Here is a 27,689-nt window from a genome sequence, read left to right as displayed (position 1 = left end):
TATTGAACCTATAGTTTTAGCATGGCCATCTCGATTCTAGAACCTTTTTTAAAAATACGATTCCTTTGAGGGCTATTTGAGGGTTAACTATTAAGGGCCACACTCAGATTTTGACAGAAACAATTGCTGAACAATTCCTATCAAATTCTTCATTAAATTAAAGTTAAGTTATTGTTCATTGTGCCTATGTAGCTGTTAGTAAATTTCCTGATTTACATTTGATTATCTGATAGCAAGGGATTGGTATTTGGTAAAGACTAAAGAAAATACAATATGTTTAACTGAACAACAATTTAATATTTATATTATGTTGATGGTCCGCTGCTTCGCGGGCGGTGGTAGTCATATGGTCGGTAGATGTCCTCGCGAGTCCAGCTCGGACTTCTTCTTCGGCTGGGACCGCTCGTTCACAATCAGCTGAGGCAATAGGGATGAAGACTGCATCTACAATTTAAGATTTACAAATGATTTTATGAACACCTCAACCAAGCGAACTGTCGCACAGCCTTTTCATTTAGAACCATTTTCTGACTACATCGACAAGGTTTTAAATGCATGTGGCGAAAAAAGGAACTAACGCTGTCATCATACAAAAACCGCAATTTTTGACAGTTCTCCTTTACCAGCAGCGCCCCCGCCCACGCGCATGTATTGTTCTCCGGGCAAAGTTAAGGGTAAAGTCAAAGTTAAATTTACTTTAACTATAACCATAACTTTAATTTTAACTTTAACTTTACCCACGCCTTTGGTGCAACCCAGTCTTATTTGTTTAAAATTAAAATTGTCAATTTTTATAAATTAAAACGCCTGTAATTTTAGTAAGGCAATGTAACTTTAGCATTTTTTGTTAGTATTAACACGTAAGTCGTAGCTCAATAGAATCAATAGTAGCACCTAGAATCTAGATATTTATACGTGGGAGAGCCATGCTTCGGCACGAATGGGCCGGCTCGACCGGAGAAATGCCACGTTCTCACAGAAAACCGGCGTGAAACAGCGCTTGCGCTGTGTTTCGCCGAGTGTGTGAGTTTACCGGAGGCCCAATCCCCTACCCTATTCCCTTCCCTACCCTCTCCTATTCCCTTCCCTACCCTCCCCTATTCCCTTCCCTTCCCATCCCTACCCTCCCCTATTACCCTATTCCCTCTTAAAAGGCCGGCAACGCACCTGCAGCTCTTCTGATGCTGCGAGTGTCCATGGGCGACGGAAGTTGCTTTCCATCAGGTGACCCGTTTGCTCGTTTGCCCCCTTATTTCATAAAAAAAAGATATAACTGCGTTCCAATCCCTCAGGGTGACAACGACAACTTCCAAAAACGACAACTTCCGAAAATGCCAATTTCCGAGAACGTATTCTAAACTCGTCAACTTCCGAAAATGGCAAATTCCTGAAATGGCAAATTCCTAAAATGTCAAATTCCTAAATTGACAGAATTCGAAAAAATAAATTCCTGAAATGACAAAATATTCCGAAAATGATAAATGTCTAATTTATACTATTTTATTGCGTCTCAAGTGAAAAGTCCTCTAGATGCGACGCCACAGTCGTGCGACGGAATGTTGCAAACCACTGCTAATTAGACTCACCAAAAATATTGGAACGAAGTTCCTTATCACGCGTTCGGCGTAAATCTGAAGGCTAGACAGAACAATATATTACCTTGATTTGACCTCGACACTTTTTTATTAGTACCTGCACGTTGGGGGCAGAGGGCGTTGATAGTAAGTATAAGTCTTTCCCTTTTGTGATTTTAAGAAATTCATTATTAATTCATGAAAGAAATCAACAATATTTGCATTTTAGGATTATCAAGCTGAGAGATACTGCTTTCTTCTTAGACATACTTTAAATATGCCAGTAAGACCAATTAGAAGTTTAAGAACGCGATAACACCTTTATTATAGAGTTTCCGCCTCCGTGGTCTAGTGGTATATAGAGCGCGGCTCTTGACCCGGAGGTCGTGGGTTCGATTCCCGCGTTGGAAACATGTAAATTCCAAGTTTGGTTAGGACAATGCAGGCTGATCACCTGATTGTCTGACAAGTAAGATGATCCATGCGTCGGATGGGCATGTAAAAAGTTGATCCTGCGCCTGATCTCTCGCCGGTCGTGTCGGTCTTCCGTCCCACTGGGTTAAAAGAGTAAAGGAGTAGAGAGTGCTCTTGTGTACTGCGCACACACTTGGGCACTATAAATTACTCCTGCGCAGTTGGCCTGGTTTCAATGAAACCGGCCACCGTCACCGAAACCGGTGTGGGAGCTATTATATTATTATTATAGAGTTTCAACTTTCAATGGGGCAATGAGGAAGTAGCATTTCGAAAAAAGTAAAGTGCAGTTTACTCGAGAATGAATTGTTTGTTAGTTTATTTTATAAATATACATACTAATGACAAAAAGCGAGTCGGATCCGCGCACGAAGGGTTCCGTGCGCGGATTTTTTTATTTTAATTTTATTATTAAAGTAAAAATACAACTTAACTGAGTATTTTGTGAATATTTAAAGTTATTACCATTCAAGTCCTATTACTATTATTGATATCGAGCAAAAGAGCGCAAAAAATCGCGCTTGTTGTATGGGAGCGCCTCTTTTTTTTTGTATTTGTTATAGAGGCCACAGAAATAAATAATTTGTAAAATATTTAAATGTCTTGCAATGCGGTTTTTGAGCTACAGCCTGGTGACAGACAGACGGACAGACAGACAGCACAGTCTTAGTAATAGCGTCCCGTTTTTACTATTTGGGTACGGATTACGGAACCCTAAATACGAATGAAAATAGGTACAGTCAGCGGCAAAAGTCCTTTAAAAATGGATCGAATCGAACGCGTTGTCCTTCCAGGAAGATCTCAATTTTGGCGGTTGTCAATTTAGGTAGTTGACGATTTAGGATGTTTTCATTTTCGAATGTTAACATTTTAGAAAGTTGTCGTTTTCGGAAGTTGACATTCTAGAAAGTTGTCGTTTTCGGAAGTTGTCGTTTTAAGAAGTTGTCGTTGTCACCCTGAGGGGTTCCAATTATCGTAGTTATACCGGGTAATGCGATTAGCGTTGATGGAACTCGCTGATGAGCCCTCATGTTTCATTAGGGCTCCGACAGGAAACTATAACAGGTCGATATTCTAGTGCCGTGATTTTATCTTTGAAATTACCTTCTGGCCTACACAATAGTGGTAAATTTTAATGGTAATTTTATGTTGCATGTTGGTATGATACCCACCCCTTAATTATAAAGATATTTACGGAGCGTACAACTATTCAAGGCTTTGTACCAGACGAAGGCAAGCAAACTTTGTATTCGCTGTATATTATTAGGAAATTTTACCTGTGCCCTCCTACTCTTCTCGTATTCATCATGATCCGTCAGTGTTACGTTGAAGAGGAAATTTTCGAATATCGGATGTCGTAGAAGCTGTTCACACGTCCACCGCATGTTGGGGTCCTTGTCTAGACATTTCTATAATGAAGAGATTTACAGATGAGTCTTCAATATTAACTAGGTACTGCATTTAGTACTTAAATAAATCGAGGGATTGGGACCGATAAAGTCTCTTTTCTTATGAACTTTCTCTTTATTTAAACGAGTAAGCTGTAGCCTTGTAGCCTGTATTTAAGAATGTTAGTTACCTTCAAAAAGTCTAACACTAATTCGTTGTTCGCGTATCGTTGCGGTATCTTTTTCTCCAGGGGCTCGAGTGTGGTAGGTTCTGGTAGGGACATTCCCTGCAAGAATAAGAACATTTTAACGCGTTATCAGGGTACAACTATTAAGCACGAGAAATGAGATAAAAATAATCTACAAATATAGTCTGTCAAAAAAGAGTAGACTTAAATTTCTAATCGTAATCAATATCGAATGGTGGTTTTTTCGCTTCGCATTTTCACTGACAATGTTTGTACCATTAACCATACAGTTAATTATGGTTTGTACACTTCAAATAATAACATTCTGGCTCATTTTTTATTTGGTTTAATTAAATTTTTCAATGTTTTATGAGGTTTTATGTACTTAAGTAATTTTATATTTGTGTTCGGCGTCTACTCTTTTTTGACAGACTACTTATATTATTCATGATAAGTAGTAAGTACATATTATATTTGTGAGGGTACTAGGCATATTTCGCTTAGTGCCTAATCATGTTACGATATTATGCGTACCTGGAAAAAGGTATTCTGTGAGAAGATAGTCATGTGCCTGGGCAGTAGGTCTCCTAGCGTCTTCCTAATGAGGTACAACTGGTCGAGGTCACTTTTACCGGGCCAGAGGGCCTCGCTTGACAGTAGCTCAGCAAAGACGCACCCTGCAATGAGATGTTGACTTTTATAAACGACAAACAAAAAAATTAATTGGCCTTATGGTAATTGACAACCATACCGCAGAAGTTAGATACGTCTAGGTCACCTAATAATATTGTTTCCTGCGCAACCAGACTTGGTTCTTCTGGAACTACATATACAGACTCTCTTTTATAGTATCTTTGTTATAATATAGTTCGATGATACCACGGAATTAGTGATGGGCCGAATGTGGTTTGAACCGAATACGAACTTCGGCTGAACATTCGGTAAAAATGAAAAATTCGGCCGAAGTTCGGCCGAACTTCGGTTCAATTTCGCTGCGCCTTTTCGAGTTGTGACTTGTTTACGCACTTGCTGCAAATATTGCTAGATATTTGCAGCAAGTGCGTAAACAAGTCGCCCGCACTCTGCGCTTCCCCGCGGAGCCGTTAGCCAGCTAGTCATTTGTAAAGTAAAAGTAAAGTATGTATTTTTTTTTTGTTTTTTGATTAAGTAAGAGAGATTTAGTAGACTTGGTGAGAAGGGCAGTAACATTTGTTTTTTGATTAAGAAAGATTTCTAAGGCTGGTTTGGTAAGTAAGAAGAGCGGTTTAATTTTGTGTTTAGTTTGTTTAAATTAACCAAAGATTTTGAGCCTGGTCGTTAAAAAGACCAATTTAAGTTTTTTGTTTATCACGTATGATTACTTTTTAGAGTTCCGAACCCAAAGGGTGATAACGGGACCCTATTCATGAGACTTCGATGTCTGTCTGTCCGTCTGTCTGTCTCCAGGCTGTATCTTAAGAACCGCTATAGCTAGAGCTCTGAAATTTCCACAGATTGTGTATAGGGTCGGATGTCTCACATTGAACCAGGCAGCTACATTTAACCACCATTTTATTTCCAAAATGCGACGTTGCCAATTTCTGCAAAAATGGCTGAAAGAGAGGTATTTACTATCTCTGTCTGCCCACTAGTTTGCGTGGCGCCAGCGCGCGAAGAGGTTGTGTGAGGAGCATTTTTACGAAAATGAACTCGAAAAGTAAGTATTTTTTACAAATTTCTTTCTTTTTTCACTTTTTTACAATCAATGATATTGGTCTCTTTATATTAATACTGTATACTGTAGTTATCCAGCTTGAAAATGCACCTTAATTCGTTACTGTGCGAGATTATTTTCTGGGTAAAATTTTGAGATTAGTTGCCAAAACGTGGTCTGTCCCACAATGAGCTACTTGTAGGTGGTACACATTGAACCATGGCTCAATGTGCACCACCCCACAGGTTAAATGTGTACTAATACCATAATTATTTATTTTGTTACAGTATGGCGCGAAATAAGGTGTTAGTTAGAAAAAGAGGTGGACATTCAGCTGCCAATAATTGCATAGATCAGGCGAAAGTATTAGAAAACTTATGACATTGCGTTCCCAACTTTACGACGTTACGTAGAAAAATACTTGCACGTCAACGTAGAGGACCTTGCTAGGAAGAGATTGCTACCGAATTATGACAATCATCTCATTTTTACCAGCGAACAAGAAGATGTTTATAAGCAGTACATTTTAGAATGCACTTTAAAATTTTATGGACTGACCCCAAAAGACTGTCGTAAAGTAGCGTACCAAATGGCGATGGTAAATAACATAACAGCTATCCCTTATAGTTGGCAGCGAGAAAAAATGGTCTAATAATTGAACCAAAGTTTAAGAAAAATGTTTTGTTATGCTTAAAGTAGGTCTAGGTTATAAGATTTAGAGCTTTTATTAATTATTTTGTGATAAAAATCATGTTGCTCAAGTACAAATGAAGAGTGACGTTGTAAACTTTAGTTTTATGGTAAAATAATAAATATAATACTATCGATATTTAGCTTTTTATTACATTACAAAGCAATTTAAATACAAATTAGTCTAAATGTAAATGATTTATAAGGCGGTTCAATGTGGAAAATACCCCGGTTAAATGTGTACCTCCCGAAGGACACATTTAACCAAATCTAATTTTTTATAATTTATTTTTTATTGCTAAAACCAAACAGAATTTTAAATAAAATTGTTGGCCTTATTGAAGTTAAATAAATTTTCAAACTATATTTAAAAAAAATCGGGGAATTAATTTAGAAACAAGCATTCTACGAGACTTTGAAATTTACCTGATTCAATGTGAGACAACCTACCCTATCTATTGCCACTATAACAACAAATACTAAAAACAAAATAAAGTTAATATTTAAACGGGGCTCCCATATAACAAACGTGATTGATTTTTTTGGCCTTTTTTGCTTGATATCAATAATGGCAACAGGTAGGCACTTAATATTTTCACAAATGCCTCAATAATGGTACGGAATCCTTCGTGCGCGAGTCTGACTTGGCCGATTATTCTAAGTAAATGACTATGAATGAGTATAGTTCGTGTAGTATTTTGTTTTTTTCATTAATTTCTATTAAGATAGTGCAAGTATATTTAATGTTCGGCATTTTAACCGAAATTCGGCCGAATGACGAAGTTCGGTTCGAGCTGCCGAAGTTCGGCTAAACCGAACGTAAAACGAATTTCGGCCCACCCCTACACGGAATATATATAGATGATACACATAAATGGCGACATACTACTTCGATCGAACCGACCCATGCTTGCTGTCCTTGCCGATGGCTCGTCAACCACAACAGTTGTTGCTGTTCTCACGCAACTAGTCTCAAGCTGAGCTATCTCTTCGAGCTATATAGTTTTAACGTCATGCGTGATACGCTTACTATCGATTACGAAGATCTTCCTTTGTGGCCACTCCACGCATATTACCCTATACAGTGTGTAACAAAAATAAGTGATAATACTTTAGGGTGTGTACGTGTTCCTTATAGAGAGTTCACTATGAAAGTAGCAGCGCTGAAAGACCAATTTTTTTTTTGCCCTTGCCCATACAAAAGTGAAAAAAAATCGTCTTTCAGCGCTGCTACTTTCACAGTGAACTCTCTACAAGTAACACGTACCTACACACCCTAAAGTATTATCACTTATTTTTGTTACACCCTGTATATTCCCACACTAGTTTATTGAAATATAAATACGTTCATGTCTTGAGATTTGGGTTCCATAAATCGGCATTATTATAGAAATGATCAAATATAAGATTGCAAATACCTGCTTAAAAATAAAACTTTGGGATGCACAAAATGTCGTTAGAGTTATTTTCTAATTGTTTAGCAAGAGCATAACTTTTAACGCAGACAAATAGGTACGTCTTAACTAAAAAGTTACACTACACAAAAAATTGCTAGGCAAGTATAGTACGTAATTTTGTGTCCATGCTCAACGGTAACTACATCCCAATTCCCATCCAAAGAGCCCTTTGTCACCAGAAGATCCCTTTGCCTCCTACTTGAAACTCACCGATGGCCCACACGTCGACGGGTGTGCTGTACATGGTGTCGCCGACGAGCAGCTCGGGCGCGCGGTACCAGCGCGTTGCCACGTAGTCCGTGTAGCTCTCCCCGGGACCTGGACATGTTGGCGGAGTTGACAGGTCAATGCCTACTGCTGACATGTGCTACCCTGCCTGACCTTCAGGGCCGGACCGTGAGTTCAGGGGCCCTGCAGGCAGGCGTCGCCAGGGGGGGAGGGGGGGGGGGGGGGGGAGATTCTAAAGATTCTAAAAAAGTTGCCAAAATTAAATATAATGCAAACAACGACCACTATAATATTAAAATCTGGTAATAGATTGAAAGCTCGTAGTACAAGTGAAAAGCCTCATGTGCTGTCGACTTTACCTACAATTCATACGTGGGTGAATTTCAACAAATGACCTTTTTTTATCATATCGGTGAACTTTTTTTATTTATACATATTTTATATACTTTTCAGGTTTTATGTATTCTTTACGATACAAAATGTTCCCAAATTTAATAAGTATCATTAACGTATCATTTAAGACTATTAAAATTCAGTTTGAATTCTGGTTTCCACCGATATGATAAACTGGCACCGATTTTTATTTCTGCGCACCGATATGATAAGCTTAACCACCGAAATGACATACTAATCCAGCGATGTGATAATATTACCTTTATAATATTATATTTATGTATTTATTTTGATCAAGAACAGGGTACTTAAAATAAAATTAAAATATTTTTAAAATGTTTTACAATATTTGAGTAGATTTCAACAACTTGCATGTTTAAGTATATAATTTTGGTGGAAATTTTTGTTTCCACCAAAATTGGAGATTAGGTGTTTACGGGAAACTGGTACGACAACCACCACCTAGACGAGTTAGCTTATGACAGAATGAGGTGAATGGCGTGTTTTTTTTATGCTTCAAGAATCAATAGTATTTTGTAAAAAATAATGTTTTACACACCTTCTTACCCACCAAAATTTACCCAAAATTACACCAAAATTGGAATTTGCGAAAAAATAATTATTTAAAAAAAACTACGCGCACTAAAGTTATACCACATTAACTTAACTATAAACAAACCAAAACTCTACCGATATTCAAAATAACAACATGATATTATTGCCACACGTAGGATAATTTAAGTACTACACCAAAATTGCATAAAATCGGGGGTTTTGTGATAAAACGGTTTTCTTTCATTTCTGGCTGGAAACTGGTACGACCCAGCCCACAGCCACCTCCTAAACGGGTTAGCGTGTGGCTGAATGAAGTAAATGGCGTGGTTTTTATGCTTAAGGATCAATGGTAGTTTTTAGAAACAACGTTTCGTAAATCCCACCAAAATTAAAAAAAAATTGCGGCTACTTTTAACATGGCAACCCAACATTAATCCATTCTATACGTTCTAAAGATTAGGTATTTTAAAATATATTTGATCGAAAAAAACGATTCATGCAGGATTTTACGGTCGGATCTTAGGATATATGAAGAGTCAACTATTTAAAACGACTACATAAAAATAAAAATCTAATCCAGTATCAAGTTTTCTGTTAATTGGTCTAGATATTGAGTAAAATAGTTCGGCGACAAGCCACCAAAATTGGAAATCGCCTATAAATTATGTTTATTTTCTTGGAAAATAATAATTATTTAAAAAAAAATAAAGATAGGCCCAAATTATAAGCGTTATGTTTTACTTTTAAAATCAAAAATGATAACGATATCTTGAAAAAATAAGATAGCTATCAGCCTTGCCGTGCAAAAAAGTGGTTTGGGAAATCCAGTCATTTGATTTAGGGATATAGAATAAATAAAATAATAAAATTTATCATCGTTGCCTTTATTAAAATGTGAAAAGAAAAATAAAGTAAAAACTTTAAATGGCCCATACATCCTTACATCCATTGTAACACTGAAAGAATTTTTCAAATCGGACCAGTAGTTCCTGAGATTAGCGCGTTCAAACTTCAAATAAGCCCTTTCATAGAATTTCCCCTGTTTTTTTCCACATTTTCCTCTATTTCTTCGTTCCTATTAGTCTTAGCGTAATAAAATATAGCCTATAGCCTTTCGCGATAAATGGACTATCTAACACTGAAAGAATTTTTCAAATCGGACCAGTAGTTCCTGAGATTAGCGCGTTCAAATAAGCCCTTTCATAGAATGTCCCCCGTTTTTTCCACATTTTCCTCTATTTCTTCGTTCCTATTAGTCTTAGCGTAATAAAATATAGCCTATAGCCATCCTCGATAAATGGACTATCTAACACTGAAATAATTTTTCAAATCGGATCAGTAGTTCCTGAGATTAGCGCGTTCAAATAAGCCCTTTCATAGAATTTCCCCTGTTTTTTCCACATTTTCCTCTATTTCTTCGTTCCTATTAGTCTTAGCGTAATAAAATATAGCCTATAGCCTTCCTCGATAAATGGACTATCTAACACTGAAAGAATTTTTCAAATCGGACCAGTAGTTCCTGAGATTAGCGCGTTCAAACAAACAAACAAACAAACTCTTCCGCTTTATAATATTATAATATATAATATATAGATAATATAAAAACTAATTTAAAATGTTGTTAGTCTCTCTAAAACTTGAGAATGGCCATTTGGCTAATTTTAGTCTTGAAGTAGGTATTCGTGTAAGTCTAGGGAAGATTTGTATTAGGAAGAAAGGGGTAGGTACGAAGTTCACGGGTAAACTAGTAAATAAATAATGCAGATAGTCGATAGAACCATAATCTACACTCAGGGCAAATCCTACGAGTTTCGCGTCCACCGTCGATGTCATCTGCGGGCTAGTGCCGCGGCCGCTCAGAGCAAATAAACATAAAACAAATTAAGTTTGAAGAAAGAGCTGCACTGTTAGAACATTAATGATGAACGATGATGATCAGATAAATACTGAATACGAGGGGAAAGGAGAAAAATCATTTAAATCCAGGGTGCCTATCAAATGTTAAAAAAAAGTGAAACTCTACATCGTTAGTCACACTCACAACTCTCAAGGCAGTAGGTAGGCACTGATGATTTTCCCACCTAATGTGGAGATAGTAGGTCGATTAACCAGTTTATATTTTGGCCTACACGCCGGAGAGAAGAGAAATGTAAATATTGAGCGGAACTTTCACTTGTTTTGATGCCAGAGTTGAGAGTACACAACATTGGCTATCTCTATTTGAAAAAATCTTTACTAACTATGTATGTTGTTCGGTAATATTCTCATTAAGTATGGAAATAGCGCAGACTTCAAAATAAGCTCTAGTGTCTACAGAGTAATCTGTGGTCTACAGTCTACAGTAGTCTACGGCTCTAGCTATCCAGTGACGGATTAACCCTTAATCATTTTAAGCAATGGGCATTGTCCAAAAAAAATCACATGTACTTTTTATATTTTTTTTCGTTAAAATAGGGTATTTTAAGAATATAAATTAAATAATTTTGAAATACATTGGCTAGTTTTTTCTCAATAAATTTTTAAAGTTTCGCTCTGACGTCATCATCGGCCGCCGATTGACCTCTGCATATGTTTTAAATTTCCTTTCAATCTTATTTATAATGGCTGGTTCGTCAAATGCAAGTTCTCATTATGTGAAAGCTGATACGAGAAGCTTACCAAAAGTTCGAAACGTAATGTTGGACGAATTTATTGCTAATTTAACGCCATTGAAGGTCAAACAAAGGTTAAACGTATTTGTTCAAAAATATAAGTAACTAATGGGTATTTTTTTCGTTTATATACAGAAAAACGATCACTGACCTTAATCCTCGAAATGTTTTTGTAATGAGCAAAATTAAAAAAAAATGGACAATCCCCATTTCCTAGGGCATCACGTCTGAGGGGGCACCAGAAGAGTAAAGTTTCAAAGACAGATTCTAGTTGACATACGGACCCGGACCCGGACACAGGCATGGATTGCTTAGGGCATCGAGTAGTAATCCGTCACTGTGCTTATCTAAAGATTATGCCCTATTATAATAAAAATTAGAGACGAAGCTTAACATAACTTTGTACAGGGTACAACTAGGTACCCAAATTATACGTCTGTCGTCTGTCTGTGAGAATGACTCCAAAAATTAGTATTGTGTTCCAAAATTAGCATCTACCGGCCCGCGTGCGCCGAGGTTCGTGACATTTAGTTAGGCCCACGCGACGCAATGGGGTCACGGCCAAGCATCGTTTAGCATCGTACGTTGATACAATTTTAACAATCACCAAAAAGAAGGGTCTGCACTCAGGGAGTGCAGGCAGAACAGGGTCGAGAAAGATAAAGATAGCTTCAACATTAGAAAGCGATTTTACTTCGTCTCCAAAACCGCGCCGAACGTCTATTAGCTTCCTCCTTTTATAATTTTTTATCTTAAAAAGGGCACAACGCCCGCGCCGCTGCAGAAGTTTTCACTTCAAAACCATCCTTCAAAACCCGAGCTGCTTGCGCTTTGTAGAGCTACATTTTTGTTACATATTACTTAATATGCATTATGCTATTCGAAACTGGTTAAACATAAATCAATAATGATCCACAACAATAGGAGTCATCGCCGGTAACCTCATCGAGGCTATGACGTGATAATTATCTTCATAAAAAAAGCTCTACATTTTAATTACTTAGCGTACGACGTTATTGTTGGAAGCCAACCTGTAAAATATTAAATTCTAAAAAATATAAGGCTTTGTGTTAGTCGTTATCTCGGAATGCAATGAGGCCATCGCGATAGTCCTAACTCCTAACCCAAATGTAACCGATTGTTACGGTTATCGACCATTAACCTTTTAAGTGCGATACGTTTGCTCTGAAATATGCACATATTAATGAGATTTTTGCGCCTGCATATTAGCTGACTTAGCTTTAAGAATTTTGGGGTATATTTGGTTCAGAGGTTAAAAGGTTCGGTAGGGAAGAATTTGTTAACTCCATATTTTTTCAATCTATATTATAATATGTATATTTTATGTACTAAATATACGATCTACCTATCTATAATTTTAAAGATGCACGTCACATACAAGATGTTAGGAAATATAATTACTGGGTAGTCTCCTGACGTCTTTTCCGAAAGGTATCATGGTGTGGACTGAGTATACAGATGCACTGCTGCCGCCTGTAAACGATGGATGGATAAGGAATAAAGGATAGATATAATAATAAGGGCTCAGATCAAATAAAAAGTCAAGGATAGGATAATAGGTCGTTTGATCGATAATAATAATTTTTATTCTATTAAGTACGTAGTTATGGGTAAGTATAATGTATACCATAATATTGAGAAAGGCTTTGTTTTAGCTTCGTGGGCTATACCTACTTAGTAATAATTTCATGAACTTGTGATTTTGTTATTCAAAACGTAAGTTCTGCATGTTCCACTACAAACTTTTAACTGTTTCAATTAATTCAAGGTGATATTATTGCAACGTAACTTACCCAACAGTTTTACTAAATATAAATGGCGAATATGGGAAAATTTAGCATGTATTTCACATGAAGATACAAACTGCAATCTTTTGCTAAACATACCTACCTAGTTTACTCATTTTCATAGGTAAAAATATGTAAATTATATCAAATTAGAATGACACTGCGTAGATATATTATATTAACGTATGTATATTATATTAATATATTGATGGCCTACACAGAATAAAAGAATTTGCTTTGAGAGAGCAGAATACACGTGTGGCTTGATTACAATTTACACCTACCGAGAAAAAGATACATACAGCCGAACATATTACCTCCTTCTTTTTGGAAGTCAATCAAAAAATGGCGAGACATTGATCCCGGCCAATTAAATTGGTTGAGGGCACTGTCTCACCACTTTGTGATCAAGGCATAAGTACGGACTACGGACTAAGGCTACTCCGCACAGTAATATGCACTGATGATTCGCATAATATACAGGGTGTAACAAAAAAAAACTAGGCCTTTGCATCCGTTGTGGATGATTTATAAAGTATTTTCAGAGCGAAGTAACCAGTCCTCAAATACTGTAATGCCTGGGACAAGATTTAAATGTCCGTATGGTTGCCCAAGCACATACGACATTCTCGCAACATAGTCGGCCTAGTCGAGGAAATAACTAATCAATACGGTCTGGGGCCAACTATGTGCGGGTTTCCTCACGATGTTTCCTTCACCGTAGTCCATACGAGCGTCCGTATTATGTACTTAAGATCAGGAAATGTCTCATTGGTACACGCTTCCACCCGGGATCGAACCTGCACGGCCTCTAAGAGTGACAACCAAAGGTCTACCCATTAGGCCACGGACGCTCTGTGTTCTTTGTGACACCCTGTATACTTTGTCTTGACGTATGGATATAACTGTCGCAATGGCACTTGGCAGCCATACTCTGCATCGGGAGACAAGACTTGAGGAAGTCTCGCCAAACGAAGCCTCAATTAGATACGCACTGATCATCCTCGCGAAGCCGAAGTCGCAGAGTTTGACGACGCCGTCGCCGGTCAGCAGGATGTTCTCCGGCTTGACGTCGCGGTGGATGCAGTTGTGGCGGTGGCAGTACGCCACGCCCTGCAGCGTCTGCCATATTATCTGCTTCGACAGCAGCTCGGGACAGCCCTGGAAACATGCTCTCGCTATAGAAGCTGTAAAGAAGTTCGCTTAAGTCGCTTAATCAAACATTATATAATAATATATAATAATTAATTCAGCCATTAAGTAAATTATAATATTATTCTGGTTCTAAAATATTTTATTACTTTATTTTAGTAGAGCGCATGACGTGTTTATTATAAAAACTGATTTAGTTAATAACAGCGCTAAATAAGCTCGTTTCTTTGCACTCAAACTTGATACTGTAAATTTTATAGTTCGCACGGTTTCCGATAAGATTTACTAGTTGAAATCGCCTTGCAAGTTGCACGTGAGCGATAATATGGCCCAACAGAGGAAATATTTACTTGCGCAACTTTCAGGCGGTCGAACGTTTCATACTGCGATTATAATTTATATCCAATATCTAGACTTTTCTTTGTTTTATTGCCAATTGATACTAATTGCTAAATCTGCTTTTTAACCGATTTCCCAAAAAGAGGAGATTATATTATGTTCAGCTGTGTTTTTTTTTTCTTAACAATTATTTTTGAGCATACATGAATTTTAGGGTGCAGAGTTGCTGACGTATGGTATCTCTTTTGTCAGGCATTGAGGATGCTGCCTGCCTTCTCCAAACCAAACTTGAATACATTTTTTTCCACCGCGGGAATCGAACCTACGAGATGAGATGAGATGTCATTAACTTTATATAGGGACTCACGGATTACAACTTCCGAAACGTGAACAGTTCCTTTATCGCGCTGCGCGCTGGAGCCATCCATTTTACCGTATCCTATGTCCTTTCCCGGGACTCAAAGTGTTGGTTCAGTAGTTTGGGCGTGAAGAGATAACACAGACAGATAGACTTTGCATTATTATTTATGTTCAAAATAACAGCGGGTGGTAAGTATTACAAAATGTGTCCGTGACAAACGTTCAATGCCGCTACACGGCCGCTAGATGTCATGTTGCAAAAGAAATGTTATATTAAAACGGTTGCCCAACCTTTTTAGGGTTCTGTACCCAAAGGAAAACCTGGGACCCTATTACTAATAGACTTCGATGTCTGTCCGTCTGTCTGTCTCCAGTCTCCACTCTCCAGGCTGACTAACTAACTCAAGAACCGCTATACCTAGACTTCTAAAATTTTCACAGATTTTGTATACTGTTGCCGCTTCAACAAAATATACTAAAAATAAAATAAATTGAATATTTAAGGCTCCCATACAACAAATGTGATTTTTTTTTTTGCTATTTTTTGCTCGATATCAAAACGGCAACACATAGGCACTTGAAATATTCACGAAATACTCAGTAGTGTTTTTACTTAAATAATTTTAAATAATAAAACTAGCTGTCCGGTGTCCCGGCAAACGTTGTTTTAACATTTTAAACTTTCGCGTTACATTATAATTAAACTTTTTTAATCGGGACTTAACGCGACTTATTCAAGTAGTAATGCTACTACGAGTACATACTTTTTCTCGACGTTTCGGCCGTGTTCTCTCGTACTCGTACTCTAGTACTCGTAGTAGCATTACTAAGTCGCGTTAAGTCCCGATTAAAAAAAACGTTGTTTTGCCATTTAAAGTATTTCGCCCATATTATTTTATTGAAGTGACTTAATAAGTATGGCACCATGGCAACGTCCACCGCTATCCCGTCGCACAAACAATGGTCGTCGAGTCAGTCACGAGTTGTAAATTGTAATATCATATATGTAAGTAATTTAGTATTATTTATTTAACAAATGCACTTATCAGTTATCACTACAAAAAGTATCCAGTAGCCGATTCTCAGACTTACTACACACATACTAGAATTATATGCATATAAAATTTGTTAAAAATCAGTAAAGCCGCTTCGGAGGGTTACGGTAACTAACATTGCGACACGAGAATTTTATATAATATATGTATATTATAAATAAGATAAGATAAGATTTAAATAAATAAAATAATTAAGGGGGGCTCCCATAAAAAAATTAACAATTTTCAGCCTATTTTTGCTCTATTGTGATACGGAACCCTTCGTGCGCGAGTCCAACTCGCACTTGGCCGATTTTTAATAACACACGAAAACACGATCCTTGATGTGATATGCCCAAGAATTGCGTATTTTTACTAGGCCTCTCAACATGGCCTTGGCTTATAAGTATATCGCCGTCTTTTATTTAGTTGCTTTGTTAAAATGACCAAAAATATGTTTTTATTATTATCACAGTCAGTTTTGGGCACGACTAAGATTAAAATTAGATTCTCTAGATTCTTAGAAGGAAGCTGACCAAATTAGGTTTATAATTTATAGCATTAGCTCTATAACTTGTAGGTTTCAAGTTCCAACTATAACAGCTCTATGTACACTTCTTACTCTACCAGTTCTACCACTGATATACCCCCACGGTTCTTTTGTATCAAAAAAAAAATTAAATTGATAACCTAACGCAATCTTAACAGGTAAAATTTTTATTTAGTAACCTCAGGTTTCATAATGAAATATAGACCTACAGTTTTAGTGTTTTATTCCAAAACTAATTAGCTTTAAGTATAGAAGTTGGATTGTTGCCAGGTTATTGATAAAGTTATAATATTTAAAAGTTGTTTAATCATATTTTAAATTAAGAACCTGTTGGTTAATAAAATGCTTTATTTTTGATTGTGTTACGTTAACATTTTTTTGTAGAATATTGGCACGGTCGACTTTTCGCAGTCTCTAACTGCAGAAAGACCGTGTCGTTTACAAGGTCGAGTAGACGTACATAACATTCACCCTGCAAAGTCTCGACTTTTGCAGAATGAATACATCACAGCAAGTAGCTCAACTAACCCACTTAAAAATATTTTTTACATACCTACTTATTATCATCTTTTTAAAAAGAGCAAAGGCGCTTAGGCGTACGCGCCTCAGTCCTCGCATCTGCTGCTTTATGAAACGGCATATCGGTGTAGTATGTCCCGACAATTTTAAAAGATTTTTTCTCTACTAGATAGTAGATAATTTTCTGCGAATCCCCGAATCAGAGCGCGTTCAGATGTGCGCGTTTTCTGCGCGCGCGGGTTCAGCTCCTGTGTTTTTCCAAACGCTACAGCAGAAAACGTCTGAACGTGCCGCCAGGGCTGATGATGCTTTACAGTTACGTTGGTAATTCGTTCATGTGCTAATTAACAAAGTTTCTAGGCTGTTCCAACATGAAACGTTCACACAAAGGTCACAGTTCAATGTCTAAGGAGGCAATTTAAGTCGAACAACTGATTTAACATCGTAAAAGTGACCTCCAGCTGATGGGAGGGAGATAAAAATAGCGTTGAAAATATTGCCTTTGTTTCAAAACATTCTTAATTTAAAAACGACTTCTAAAAGTGGAGAAGGTACTATATACTGGTATCGTATTTTTCAGTGGGGTCGACTGTTATCTATAACTGTATGGAATCGTTGTCAGAAACCGCAATAGGTAGAGTGCCGTTAATTTTTACTACAAGACAGTCTCTCCATCGGTCATTATTACAGATAGTAATAGTATTTTAGTAATTCGGTTTTAAAACAATTTGGCTTCTCCAAACCCTTAACATATTAAAGCTAACCCTCAAAGTAAATCAAGTTAAGTATGTCTCCAATCATGCTTTTCGGATTTATAGAGTGGTAGAGCCTATAGATATAAAGTTCGAGCGCGTCAGGCGAGCACCTTGTATTCTGTTCTTGTTTTTTAAATTATTTTAGGTGATTGCAGAGATGCACATCAGTATAGTTATATCGGTTGCTGGTAGAGGAGTTCCTCTACCAGCAACCGAGCATTTTAACTCCTAATGTTGTGATAAACTAACAAATTAACAACACAGTCAATCAGATTGTATAACAAATTAATAACGCACATTATTGTCTGGTTTAACAATTAATTACAGTATGCAATAACACTAATAATAGTTAATGACTTATAGACCTCAATAGTCAATATGGAACTGGTTTACACACGTGATGTGTTTCACGGTGCTGCGAATTTGCAATAGTTCACGTCTATACTCGTAGTAGTAAGGGAGCCTACAGTATGATGACTTTGTGAGGTATTGGTTCTTGGTTGGTCAAGTTTCCTCCGATAATTTTAACAGCGAATTTAGATTGACAGCGAATTCAGCCTTTTCCGAGGTTTTGTTAGGGCTTTAATAATATCTATTCAAACGGTTTTGTTTTGGATATATATTGTCAAATACATTAACCAATCAACAACGCGATAATGAGTGAATTAACTAATGAAAAAACCGGATTTCTTGAACTGTTAAGGTATCTTGGTTTTAAACAAACATTTTGTACCTTTACCGAGTGTTAAGCTTTGTGCTTTATTAAAATCAGTATAGTTGATGGGACAAATCTTATGCCAAGTCACACAATCTTATACAATTTTTAATATTTTATACGAATTAACCTCGCCTCGAGTTTTGTCCAGTCTGCAGTAGTCCTTAGCGTTACATTTGATTTGGTAAACCGTTCCGCACGTGTGTGCATTATGTCGTAAACTCCTGTTATGTAAAACCACTCTTAGTGCTACTTAACTTGAAAACAATTAAAGCTGCATTTAGCGTAAACATTTTTAACATCCGCGTCACTATTGTAATTTACTACACTACAAGTAGCCTGCTAGTTGACACTTTCTTTGTTTGTCTCAAAAATCACAATTTTTCAGACTCTACAATCTACACATTTAAATTTCGAACTAACGCACTTCCATTTAGTTATAATGATATATCGCATAAAAGGCAGCCGTTCGTTTAATCGCGCCCCCCTGTCAGAGACAGCAAAGTACATTTATTATTTTTGCAGGTGGCTGAAAAGTGAAAACGAATGCTGTAATTTTTAGATGCTTTCTGTCCACTCCAAAGTCCAAATCCCACTCCAAGTATCATCAATGCACCAATTGTAGGTAACTATTGTGATCATTGTAACTTGTAAGAGCTTGGTTAGTGTGAAAATGTAAAGTTAGGCGGTAGGCAGGTATACTAATATTATTATAGTGGTATATTTCTACTGATAGCTGCTAGAGCTGTCCACAACTAGGCTAAGTAATGGTTTATATTATCTAGGTTAAGTTAGGTCAGGTCAGATACAATTTTTAAAATTACTAGTGTCCGACCGAAGGTCTATTTTTGGCCGAAGCCGAAGCCGATTAATCGGCAATCGCTACAAACTTCGGCCGAAGCCGAAGCCGAAGGTTTGTAATCTTAATCGCTCGACTCTCAGTTATTAAAAAAAGGAGGTTATCAATTCGACGCGTATGTATGTAATATTTCCAGAACTGCCCAATTTTCGTATATGTTAGTCTGTAATCTGTATCAGCGTCTGAACAAATATGCCAAATTAAAATGATTTAGAAGTTAGGGTCAATTTATATTAGCACAGAGTCGAAGCGAAGCGAATTTCCAAAAACAGAACACAACCTTAAAAATTCAACCTTAACTCTAGATCGTAACGTAATACATTACTTCTGCGAGGCTAATCAGCGTTGGTCGCGCGCATCCGCGCGTACTCGCGTCTTTTTAAATTCTCAGAAGTAATAAAGTGCGTTAATGCTTTGGTGTTATGGTTGAATTTGTTATGTTCAGTTTTAATAATTCGCTTCGATGCGCTTTGACTCTGCGCTAATATAAATTGACCCTTGTGTTTGTTTATCGTATTTGACAGTGACTCCCAGTGGCCTCTGCATACGCGACCGGTCCGTCGCGTCGCTCTCTCATGACTCACTCAGTCTTTCGTTCAATTTCGATGGTTGCTCGGACCTTCAGCAAAGCTTCGGCTTCGGCCGGGTTTTAGGCCGAAGCCGAAGGTTTCGCCGAAGGTGGATTTTTTGGCCGAAGGCGGCCGAAGCCGAAGCGGAAGCCGAATCTTCGGTCGGACACTAAAAATTACCTATATTGCTACCTGGCTGCTCTACCCACCGGCAATCGTTAATATTATATTATTTTTATTACGTCCCTAACTTTACTTTATATTATAGAGCTGAAGAATTTGTTTGTTTCTTTGAAGTTTGAACGCACTAATCTCAGTAACTACTAGTTCGAATTGAAAATTATTTTTGTGTTCGATAGTCAGTAGTCTATTCCTTGACGAAGGTTGAAGGCTATAGCTATATACACAGGTTGGTTGTAACAAAACTAAGTGATACTTTAGGGTTTGTATGTACCTATCCTTTATATGTATAATAGAGTTCACTGTGAAAGTTTCCTTTTTATACAGTGTATAACAAAAATAAGTGATAATACTTTAGGGTGTGTACGTGTTCCTTGTAGAGAGTTCACTGGGAAAGTAGCAGCGCTGAAAGATGATTTTTTTTTCACTTTTGTATGGGCAAGGGCGCCAAGGGCCCAAGCGTCACGAGTTTCCCCATACAAAAGCGAAAAAAAAATGGTCTTTCAGCGCTGCTACTTTTACAGTGAACTCTCTACAAGGAACACGTACACACCCTAAAGTATTATCACTTATTTTTGTTACACCCTGTACGGAGTAGTAGCGCTGAAAGAGCACTTTTTTTTTGAGATTTTACGGGCAAAGCGTTCGAGCGTCATGAATTTTTCCATACAAAGGTAATAAAAAGATAAGGCGAATAGGAGCGAAGAAACAAAGGAAAATGTGGTAAAAGCAGGAAAAATTATTTGAAAGTACAGTGTAAACTCTATATAACGACACTGAAGGGACCGTGCATTTTATGACGTTATATGGAGTTGTCGTTAAATGGAGGGAAGAAAAATCAATACTTTTTCGTCATTATACAGTGATTTTCTTTTACTAACCTATTTACAGTTTAAAACTTTATGTATACTTAACTGAGAATATTATGATAACGAAACACGAATAGATATTAATAATCCATGACTCCTTATTATTAGTTAGGGACTAGGGCCACACATAAAACAGCCTACACGTGCATTTAATCTCAATTTGTAAACAAAAGGACTAATTTCTTAGAAAGTCCTGTATGCATGACGCCGAAAGTCGAGTTTATTGCGGGCTAGGATAACAATGTGACAAAAAAAACGTACACAGCTGTGCAGGTTTTACTAATTTTAGTAATTTAAAAGGTACTTTTTATTGTTCAATTGTTGTAATGCTGACGTTATTGAGAGTGGGTGTGATGCTATGTAGAGTGTACCATTGTATGGTAAACAAGTTAAACCAACCAAAGTCAATTGATTTCGACGCTTTAGAGAGTTTGTCGTTAAATAGAGTGACGTTACATGGAGTTTACACTGTACTTTCAAATAATTTAGCTCACGAACTACCTTCTTATTTGGCAATTGGCACATAAATAGAATAGACCACGTGGAGGGACATGGGCTATTTTCTGCGAGAAAATGTAAGGTTCTCGTGAAATCTCTACTTTACGCGGCCGCGCGGAACGTCTATAGTGTTTAGATATTATGAAGGCAGCAAGTCTATATAAGTCTATACTTACAGAAGGGTATTTCTCCAGCTCGTGTAGCACCGTGTGATCGCAGTACTCGAACACCAGGTGCAGCTTGCGCTTCCTCCGGAACACCTCTATCAGGTTCACAAGGTTCGGATGCTTCAAATTCTATAAGAAAGATTAATTATAACTAAAGGCGATTAGCGATTAGTCGACTGCCGTCGACAGAGCTGTTCGTCTATAAGAAGCCTTAAACTAAGGCGCACTTGAGCACATCCATACTAATAAGTATTATAAATGCGAATGTGTGTCTGTCTGTTATATCATCATTATATATCATCAACAAGTCTAGAAAAAATTGTCCAAACTTCTTGTAGAATGGCGAGCTTGATCTTAACCCAGATAATAAATGATCCCAAGACCGCTATTTTCATTTTCTTCCCCAAAGCGTGACACGTAGAGCATTTATAAATACACGTAACATAATATTGGGTATGGACTTAAGCTTTCATAAGGAATGTGTGTTTACATGGCTATTGGCTTTCATGATACGAGAAAGAATTTGTATTGGGGAGCAAAGCAACAGCGCACGATGCAGATGTGAATACATTTTTACACGCGAACACCAAGCACAAGGTACCCCAAGGGCCAAGCCTGACTGCTTAAAAGGACCAGATTACAGTCATCCATACTAATATTATAAATGCGAAAGTATCTCTGTCTGTCTGTCTGTCTGTCTGTCTGTCTGTCTTGCTTTCACGCCAAAACTACTGAACCGATTGCAATGAAATTTTGTATACAGTTATTCTAGAGTCTGAGAAAGGACATAGGCTACATTTTGATGTGGGAAAATATCTTATTTCCATGAAAATATCGATGAAAATGAATTCGCATTGCGCGTGGCCAACGCTCATCCCGGGGGTCCTGGGTTCGAGTCCCGCAGGCGGAACAAAAAGTTTTCAATGTTCCTGGGTCTTGGATGTGTATTAAAATAAAATTTCAAAAATCTTAAACATATTTTATGTATAATATTATAGAAAATCCAGAAATATATCGATGGAATGAACATTTTAGTTCTAATACGATTCAACAGATGGCGTTTTATTTTTTACTTTATTGTAACATAGAACTAATCATACTTATTAGTTAGTATGTTTTTGTTTATAGTTTTATAGTTTTTAATACGTTAGAATATTATGTTTAATAATATTATCACTTGGTATAATAATAATCAATCTATCTTATCTTATGTAGAACTCCTACTGCATTTCTAATCCATACTATCCATATTAATATTATAAATGCGAAAGTATCTCTGTCTGTCTGTCTGTCTGTCTTGCTTTCACGCCAAAACTACTGAACCGATTGCAATGAAATTTTGTATACAGTTATTCTAGAGTCTGAGAAAGGACATAGGCTACATTTTGATGTGGGAAAATATCTTATTTCCATGAAAATATCGATGAAAATGAATTCGCATTGCGCGTGGCCAGCGCTCATCCCGGGGGTCCTGGGTTCGAGTCCCGCAGGCGGAACAAAAAGTTTTCAATGTTCCTGGGTCTTGGATGTGTATTAAAATAAAATTTCAAAAATCTTAAACATATTTTATGTATAATATTATAAAAAATCCAGAAATATATCGATGGAATGAACATTTTAGTTCTAATACGATTCAACAGATGGCGTTTTATTTTTTACTTTATTGTAACACTAGCTGTTGCCCGCAACTTCGTCCGCGTGGACTTCAGTTTATAGCGCGCGATGTCAACAAAATTGGTGTCAAAAGCTTTTATAAAAAAAACCTGGTACCCCTTAAATCAATACAGCTGTGCAGTGTGCACACAATAAGTATTTCATTTTTTTATATTAAACTTTATATTTTATGCCAAATTTTAAAGCTTATTTAGCCCTCCAATTACACAACTTTACCCATAAACTATTTATCATTGATAGATTTAAGGTTACGTCACTGCACAGATAAAGTACTGAGTTATTTAATACCGTAGAATAGATATAACAATCGAAAAAAATCGAAACTTAAATGTAAGATGATACCACGTCTTATAGAAAGACTTTTGAGCAAGCGTCAGCGCGATCTAGAAGACGCACGGCGCCATCTATTATGAACTGTTGGAACTAACTTAATTTGAACAAATTTACGCATTTTCACCCCCTTACAACCCTTTTTTCCAGTAAAAAAGTAGCCTATGTCCTTTCTCAGGCTTTAGACTATCTGTATACAAAATTTCATTACAATCGGTTCGGTAGTTTTGGCGTTTGGCGTGAAAGCGAGACTGACAGACAGACAGACAGACATACAGAGATACTTTTGGCGTTTGGCGTGAAAGCGAGACTGACAGACAGACAGACAGACAGAGATACTTTCGCATTTATAATATTAGTATAGATTATGTGCACACTGCACAGCTGTTTTTGGGTATTTTAATTAATTAAGGGCCGAGCTACACCGGAATGGCAGCGGCGAGGCGAGCACTTTCAGCGCTGCCATTCCGGTGTAGCGCGGCCCTAAGAGGGGTACCACTTACCAGGGTTTTAAAAAGTTTTTAAATTTGACACACATTTTGTTGACACCGCGCGCTATAAACTAAAGTCCACGCGGACGAAGTCGCGGGCAACAGCTAGTTCAAAAATATAGTAGAGTTGTAATAATATACAGAGAGAACCTCCTCATTTTTGGAAGTCGGTTAAAAGGTACAGTCGTCATTTTGAGTACTCTTTATCCGAAGCTTGTTCGGGTGTTCTGGACGACGGTAGTCGTTTTCCAGCATAATATGCTGGATATGAATGCAATATTATTGTGATCTGTGTGCCTTCCTCTTCTTATAGCGTTATAGTCTGCCCCTTGAGGAGCAATTTTATTGTCAATATCACGTATTGCATAATTATTAAATAATGACCGTCTAGAGTTGATATTGAACATCGCGCGCCTTCAATCTAATTGTCAAATAAACTGTTCAATAAAATTGCAGGGTGATAACTGATATTGACAATAAAATTGCTCCTCTAGGGGCCGGTTTACAATAAAAAGAGTGCTTGCTTACCTTCAGCATCCGTATCTCCCGCAGAGCAATCTTCCGGATGAGAGGATCATCTTCGTTCTCCACGAACTTCTTTATCGCGACGATCTCGCCCGTGTCCCTATTCCGGCACTTGTACACGAGGCCGTACGAGCCTTCGCCCAGTTTCGCCAGCTTCTCGTACCTCTCCATCGCGCGGCTGCTGGCGCGCGATCTTAAACAATTCACACACGGTCTACCAACGGCCGAATACTAAAACGCTACTTAAACTTTGAACTGACGAAATTAAATGTATGTTCATCACATCCCACAGGTTTCTTCAGTGATATGTCCTTTTGCCTACCATATTGATTGTTTAAAGTTTGGGGGCCCCTTATTTTGAGTAGCGTTTTAGTATACGGCGCGAAAGCAATTAATATTGTTTTTGTAATTAATTCATTACTCGGTACTCACAGATAATTGCACATAATGATTTATTAGCATTTCACCTAAACGATACCACACAACTAAACGCCGACATGAAAGACTACTAGGTATCAACCTACGCTTCGTATATTTATATTTTAATACAATTAAAACACCTTGCAGAAACCATGTACGGAGATATTAACGTCGTATCGATTTCTCCCTCCGCTAAAGATTTTTCAGTAATTTCGCCTTTATGAGTAAGCGACATAACGGCCAAGTTGATGTGTACGTTTCAGTTTTTAGCACATAATCCCCTAACAAATAAGCGGATTTAAATTAATTTACATAAGTATTCCTTAACAATGTTGCTTTGTTGACAGAAGCAAAGAGGACAGAAGTCACAGAATACAAATTACTCACGGAGACAGAAGTTGTTCTGCAGAAGTGAAGTTCAGAAAAAAAAATAAAAATTAAAAAGTGTGTCAAAGGTAAGGAAATCTAAATGTGATTTCGTTTTTTTGTTGAAAATTGTACGTTTATTCATTCATATTTGTTTATTCAATTGTACTAGATGTTATTTTATGAAGGTTTATCCTATTTCTCTAAAGTACACTTTATAAAACAATATTTTGCTACTATTTTTTTCAAAACAAGTGTGCGCCGGCCGCTGAGCATTATACAAGGTGTAACAAAAATAAGTGATAATAACTTAGGGTGTGTATGTGTTTCTTGTAGAAAGTTCACTGTGAAAGTAGCAGCGCTGAAACACCAAATTTTTTTTTCTTTTTTGTATGGAGAAACTCGTGACGCTAGGGCGCTTGCCCATACAGAAGTGAAAAAAATTTTGGTCTTTCAGTAAACTCTCTACTTTCACAGTCTCTACAAGGAACACGTACACACCCTAAATTATTATCACTTAGTTTTGTTACATCCTGTATTTGTAACGGAAGTTCAACGTTCAAATCAAAATCTGTATTTATCCATTTGTATTTGTACATGGGTTGAAAATATATTATTACATAATAACTTTAGTTTTTAAGAGTGAAAATTAGGAATAATGTCAACTTCTAAATAATATTGTGTCTGTACTCTGTAGGTACTATAATAGTATAATATAATAGGCTCTTTAACTGCTGCTGTACTCCTGAAACCTAAAACCACAGAACACATAATATACTCATTACTCACGGAGCCTAAACAGGTTAATAATTAAAATAGTTATTATTACTTGGAAACGGCATCAACGAACTGTCCTTTGAGAGTTCCCACATAATATTGTGAGGTAAATGGTAATATAACAGCACCTTGATTTCAGCAATTTTACGACCATTTCACAGATACTTCGAGTTCCAAGGTAAAATAGTAGGTACGGAACACTGCAGGTCTACATCTACCTACTCCGTATACCGTGATGGGTATACGGTGTTCTGAGGTATACGGTATAAGTACCTAAATAGTTGCTTTTGTGTTTACCTTCTGGGTAAAAGAGGCAAGTTGTTGCCAAACAACCACAGCTTTTTATCACCGAACCATTTCTCCATACAGGAAGCCACGTTGTTCCACAGTTTAAATGACGAAATGTCTTCCCAAATCACCGCACTATTCATTCGTATTTCGAAACGCAAAATTATTCCATTTCCCGCCAAATTAACTGTCAATATTTTCAAAACACGAAAAAGAAAGTTTTTGCTTTTGTTTTTCGAGGTAGTCACTCGTCAGGTGTGTTGACTTGAAGAAAGCTGGAAAGCTTTTAGTTGCAATGTGGAAATTATCGATCCGTCGGTTTGTTTACACTTTTCATGGCCCTGTGTACATGACAACCGCAGACACAATAAGAAATTATATCAAAAATGTATGTATCAGAATCTATTTACAATAAATAGACACCTACGATATGGTCCTGTAATTTGCATTCATTCGATGTTAATCGATATTCGATACATATGTAGATAGATAAGCGACTATTAAAATAAATTACGGTATTTATGTCACTAGAGTTCGCTGCATGCTCGAGAGCGATGAGGCCTGGCAGGCGGCGCGGTCTCTTTCTGCGAAACCGTCCTTTCGCAGAAAGAAGCCGCGGAGCGGAACAGATTACAGAGAGGATGACCCATCCTCCGTTCCGCTCCGCCGGCGTAGGACGGGAGTGCGGAGGCGTCGCTACGCGAAGCTCCAAACTTCCGTCTAATCCGGGGCTCCGGGCAAGGATGGGACCTGCCCGGCTTAGCATGGCTTAGCTAGTCCCGGCGCCGAGGGGAACGCTTCAGTTTGCCGGAGTGTTCCCCTTTGGTGGAAGTCCGGTCCTTGTGAGGTAGACCGTAGACCGGCCTCAACCCGGCATAAGGCATACGTGCCTCAACCCGGGGCACCCACGATGGTTTTCCCCTGCACATAAAAAAAATGTCACTAGTCGAGAAGAATCAAGAAATAATAAGTTGTTTTCATATTTTGAAGATTCATAGTTGGAGGAGTTTTATATACTTAAGTATTACTTATATCGAGTAATTTATAGAGTAGAAACTGTAGCAAGACAATGACACAAAATAATTTAGTGGTCAAGATGGGATCAATAAACACCAGTCACCATGGGCGTACCGAGGGGGGGCAGGGGGGGGCA

The 27,689-nt window shown here is 37.5% G+C and overlaps 1 protein-coding gene and 1 long non-coding RNA gene across 9 annotated transcripts; one reads left to right on the top strand and one right to left on the bottom strand.

The window, feature by feature from the left end:
* Positions 1–276: 276 nt before the first annotated feature.
* On the bottom strand, positions 277–26,841 carry LOC121726280 (cyclin-dependent kinase-like 1). Of its 8 annotated transcripts, none has more exons than XM_042113564.1 (9): positions 26,546–26,840; positions 24,689–24,878; positions 21,675–21,794; positions 14,095–14,260; positions 7,675–7,788; positions 4,159–4,301; positions 3,628–3,723; positions 3,326–3,457; positions 277–444 (listed from the first exon to the last, which is right to left on the bottom strand). In XM_042113564.1, exons 1-9 carry the CDS (start codon positions 26,677–26,679, stop codon positions 343–345), a joined length of 1,197 nt encoding a protein of 398 aa, XP_041969498.1. In that variant the 5' UTR covers positions 26,680–26,840; the 3' UTR covers positions 277–342. The 8 variants fall into 8 exon arrangements, with proteins under 8 accessions (XP_041969498.1, XP_041969500.1, XP_041969501.1 ...); XM_042113566.1 differs by having other exon boundaries at positions 7,675–7,782; positions 26,546–26,836; XM_042113567.1 differs by lacking the exon at positions 26,546–26,840 and adding an exon at positions 25,246–25,381.
* LOC121726285 lies at positions 9,383–23,952 on the top strand. Its single transcript, XR_006035514.1, has 3 exons — positions 9,383–9,467; positions 14,470–14,472; positions 23,940–23,952. It is a non-coding gene; the product is annotated as an uncharacterized LOC121726285 (long non-coding RNA).
* Positions 26,842–27,689: the final 848 nt, after the last annotated feature.

The sequence above is a fragment of the Aricia agestis genome, chromosome 4 (genome assembly GCF_905147365.1).
Source record: "Aricia agestis chromosome 4, ilAriAges1.1, whole genome shotgun sequence".
Lineage (NCBI taxonomy): Eukaryota > Metazoa > Arthropoda > Insecta > Lepidoptera > Lycaenidae > Aricia > Aricia agestis.
This window is presented reverse-complemented; position numbering and strand designations above follow the sequence as displayed.

What these genes read in the sequence shown, in the direction of transcription:
- LOC121726280 (XM_042113564.1), bottom strand. Translation starts at nt 26,679, where the DNA reads ATGAATAGTGCGGTGATTTGGGAAGACATTTCGTCATTTAAACTGTGG. An exon ending in GGGAGATACGGATGCTGAAG is followed by an intron (nt 21,795 to 24,688) that starts GTAAGCAAGCAC and finishes TCTTTCTTATAG; the next exon opens with AATTTGAAGCATCCGAACCT. An exon ending in CACAGAATACCTTTTTCCAG is followed by an intron (nt 3,724 to 4,158) that starts GTACGCATAATA and finishes TTATTCTTGCAG; the next exon opens with GGAATGTCCCTACCAGAACC.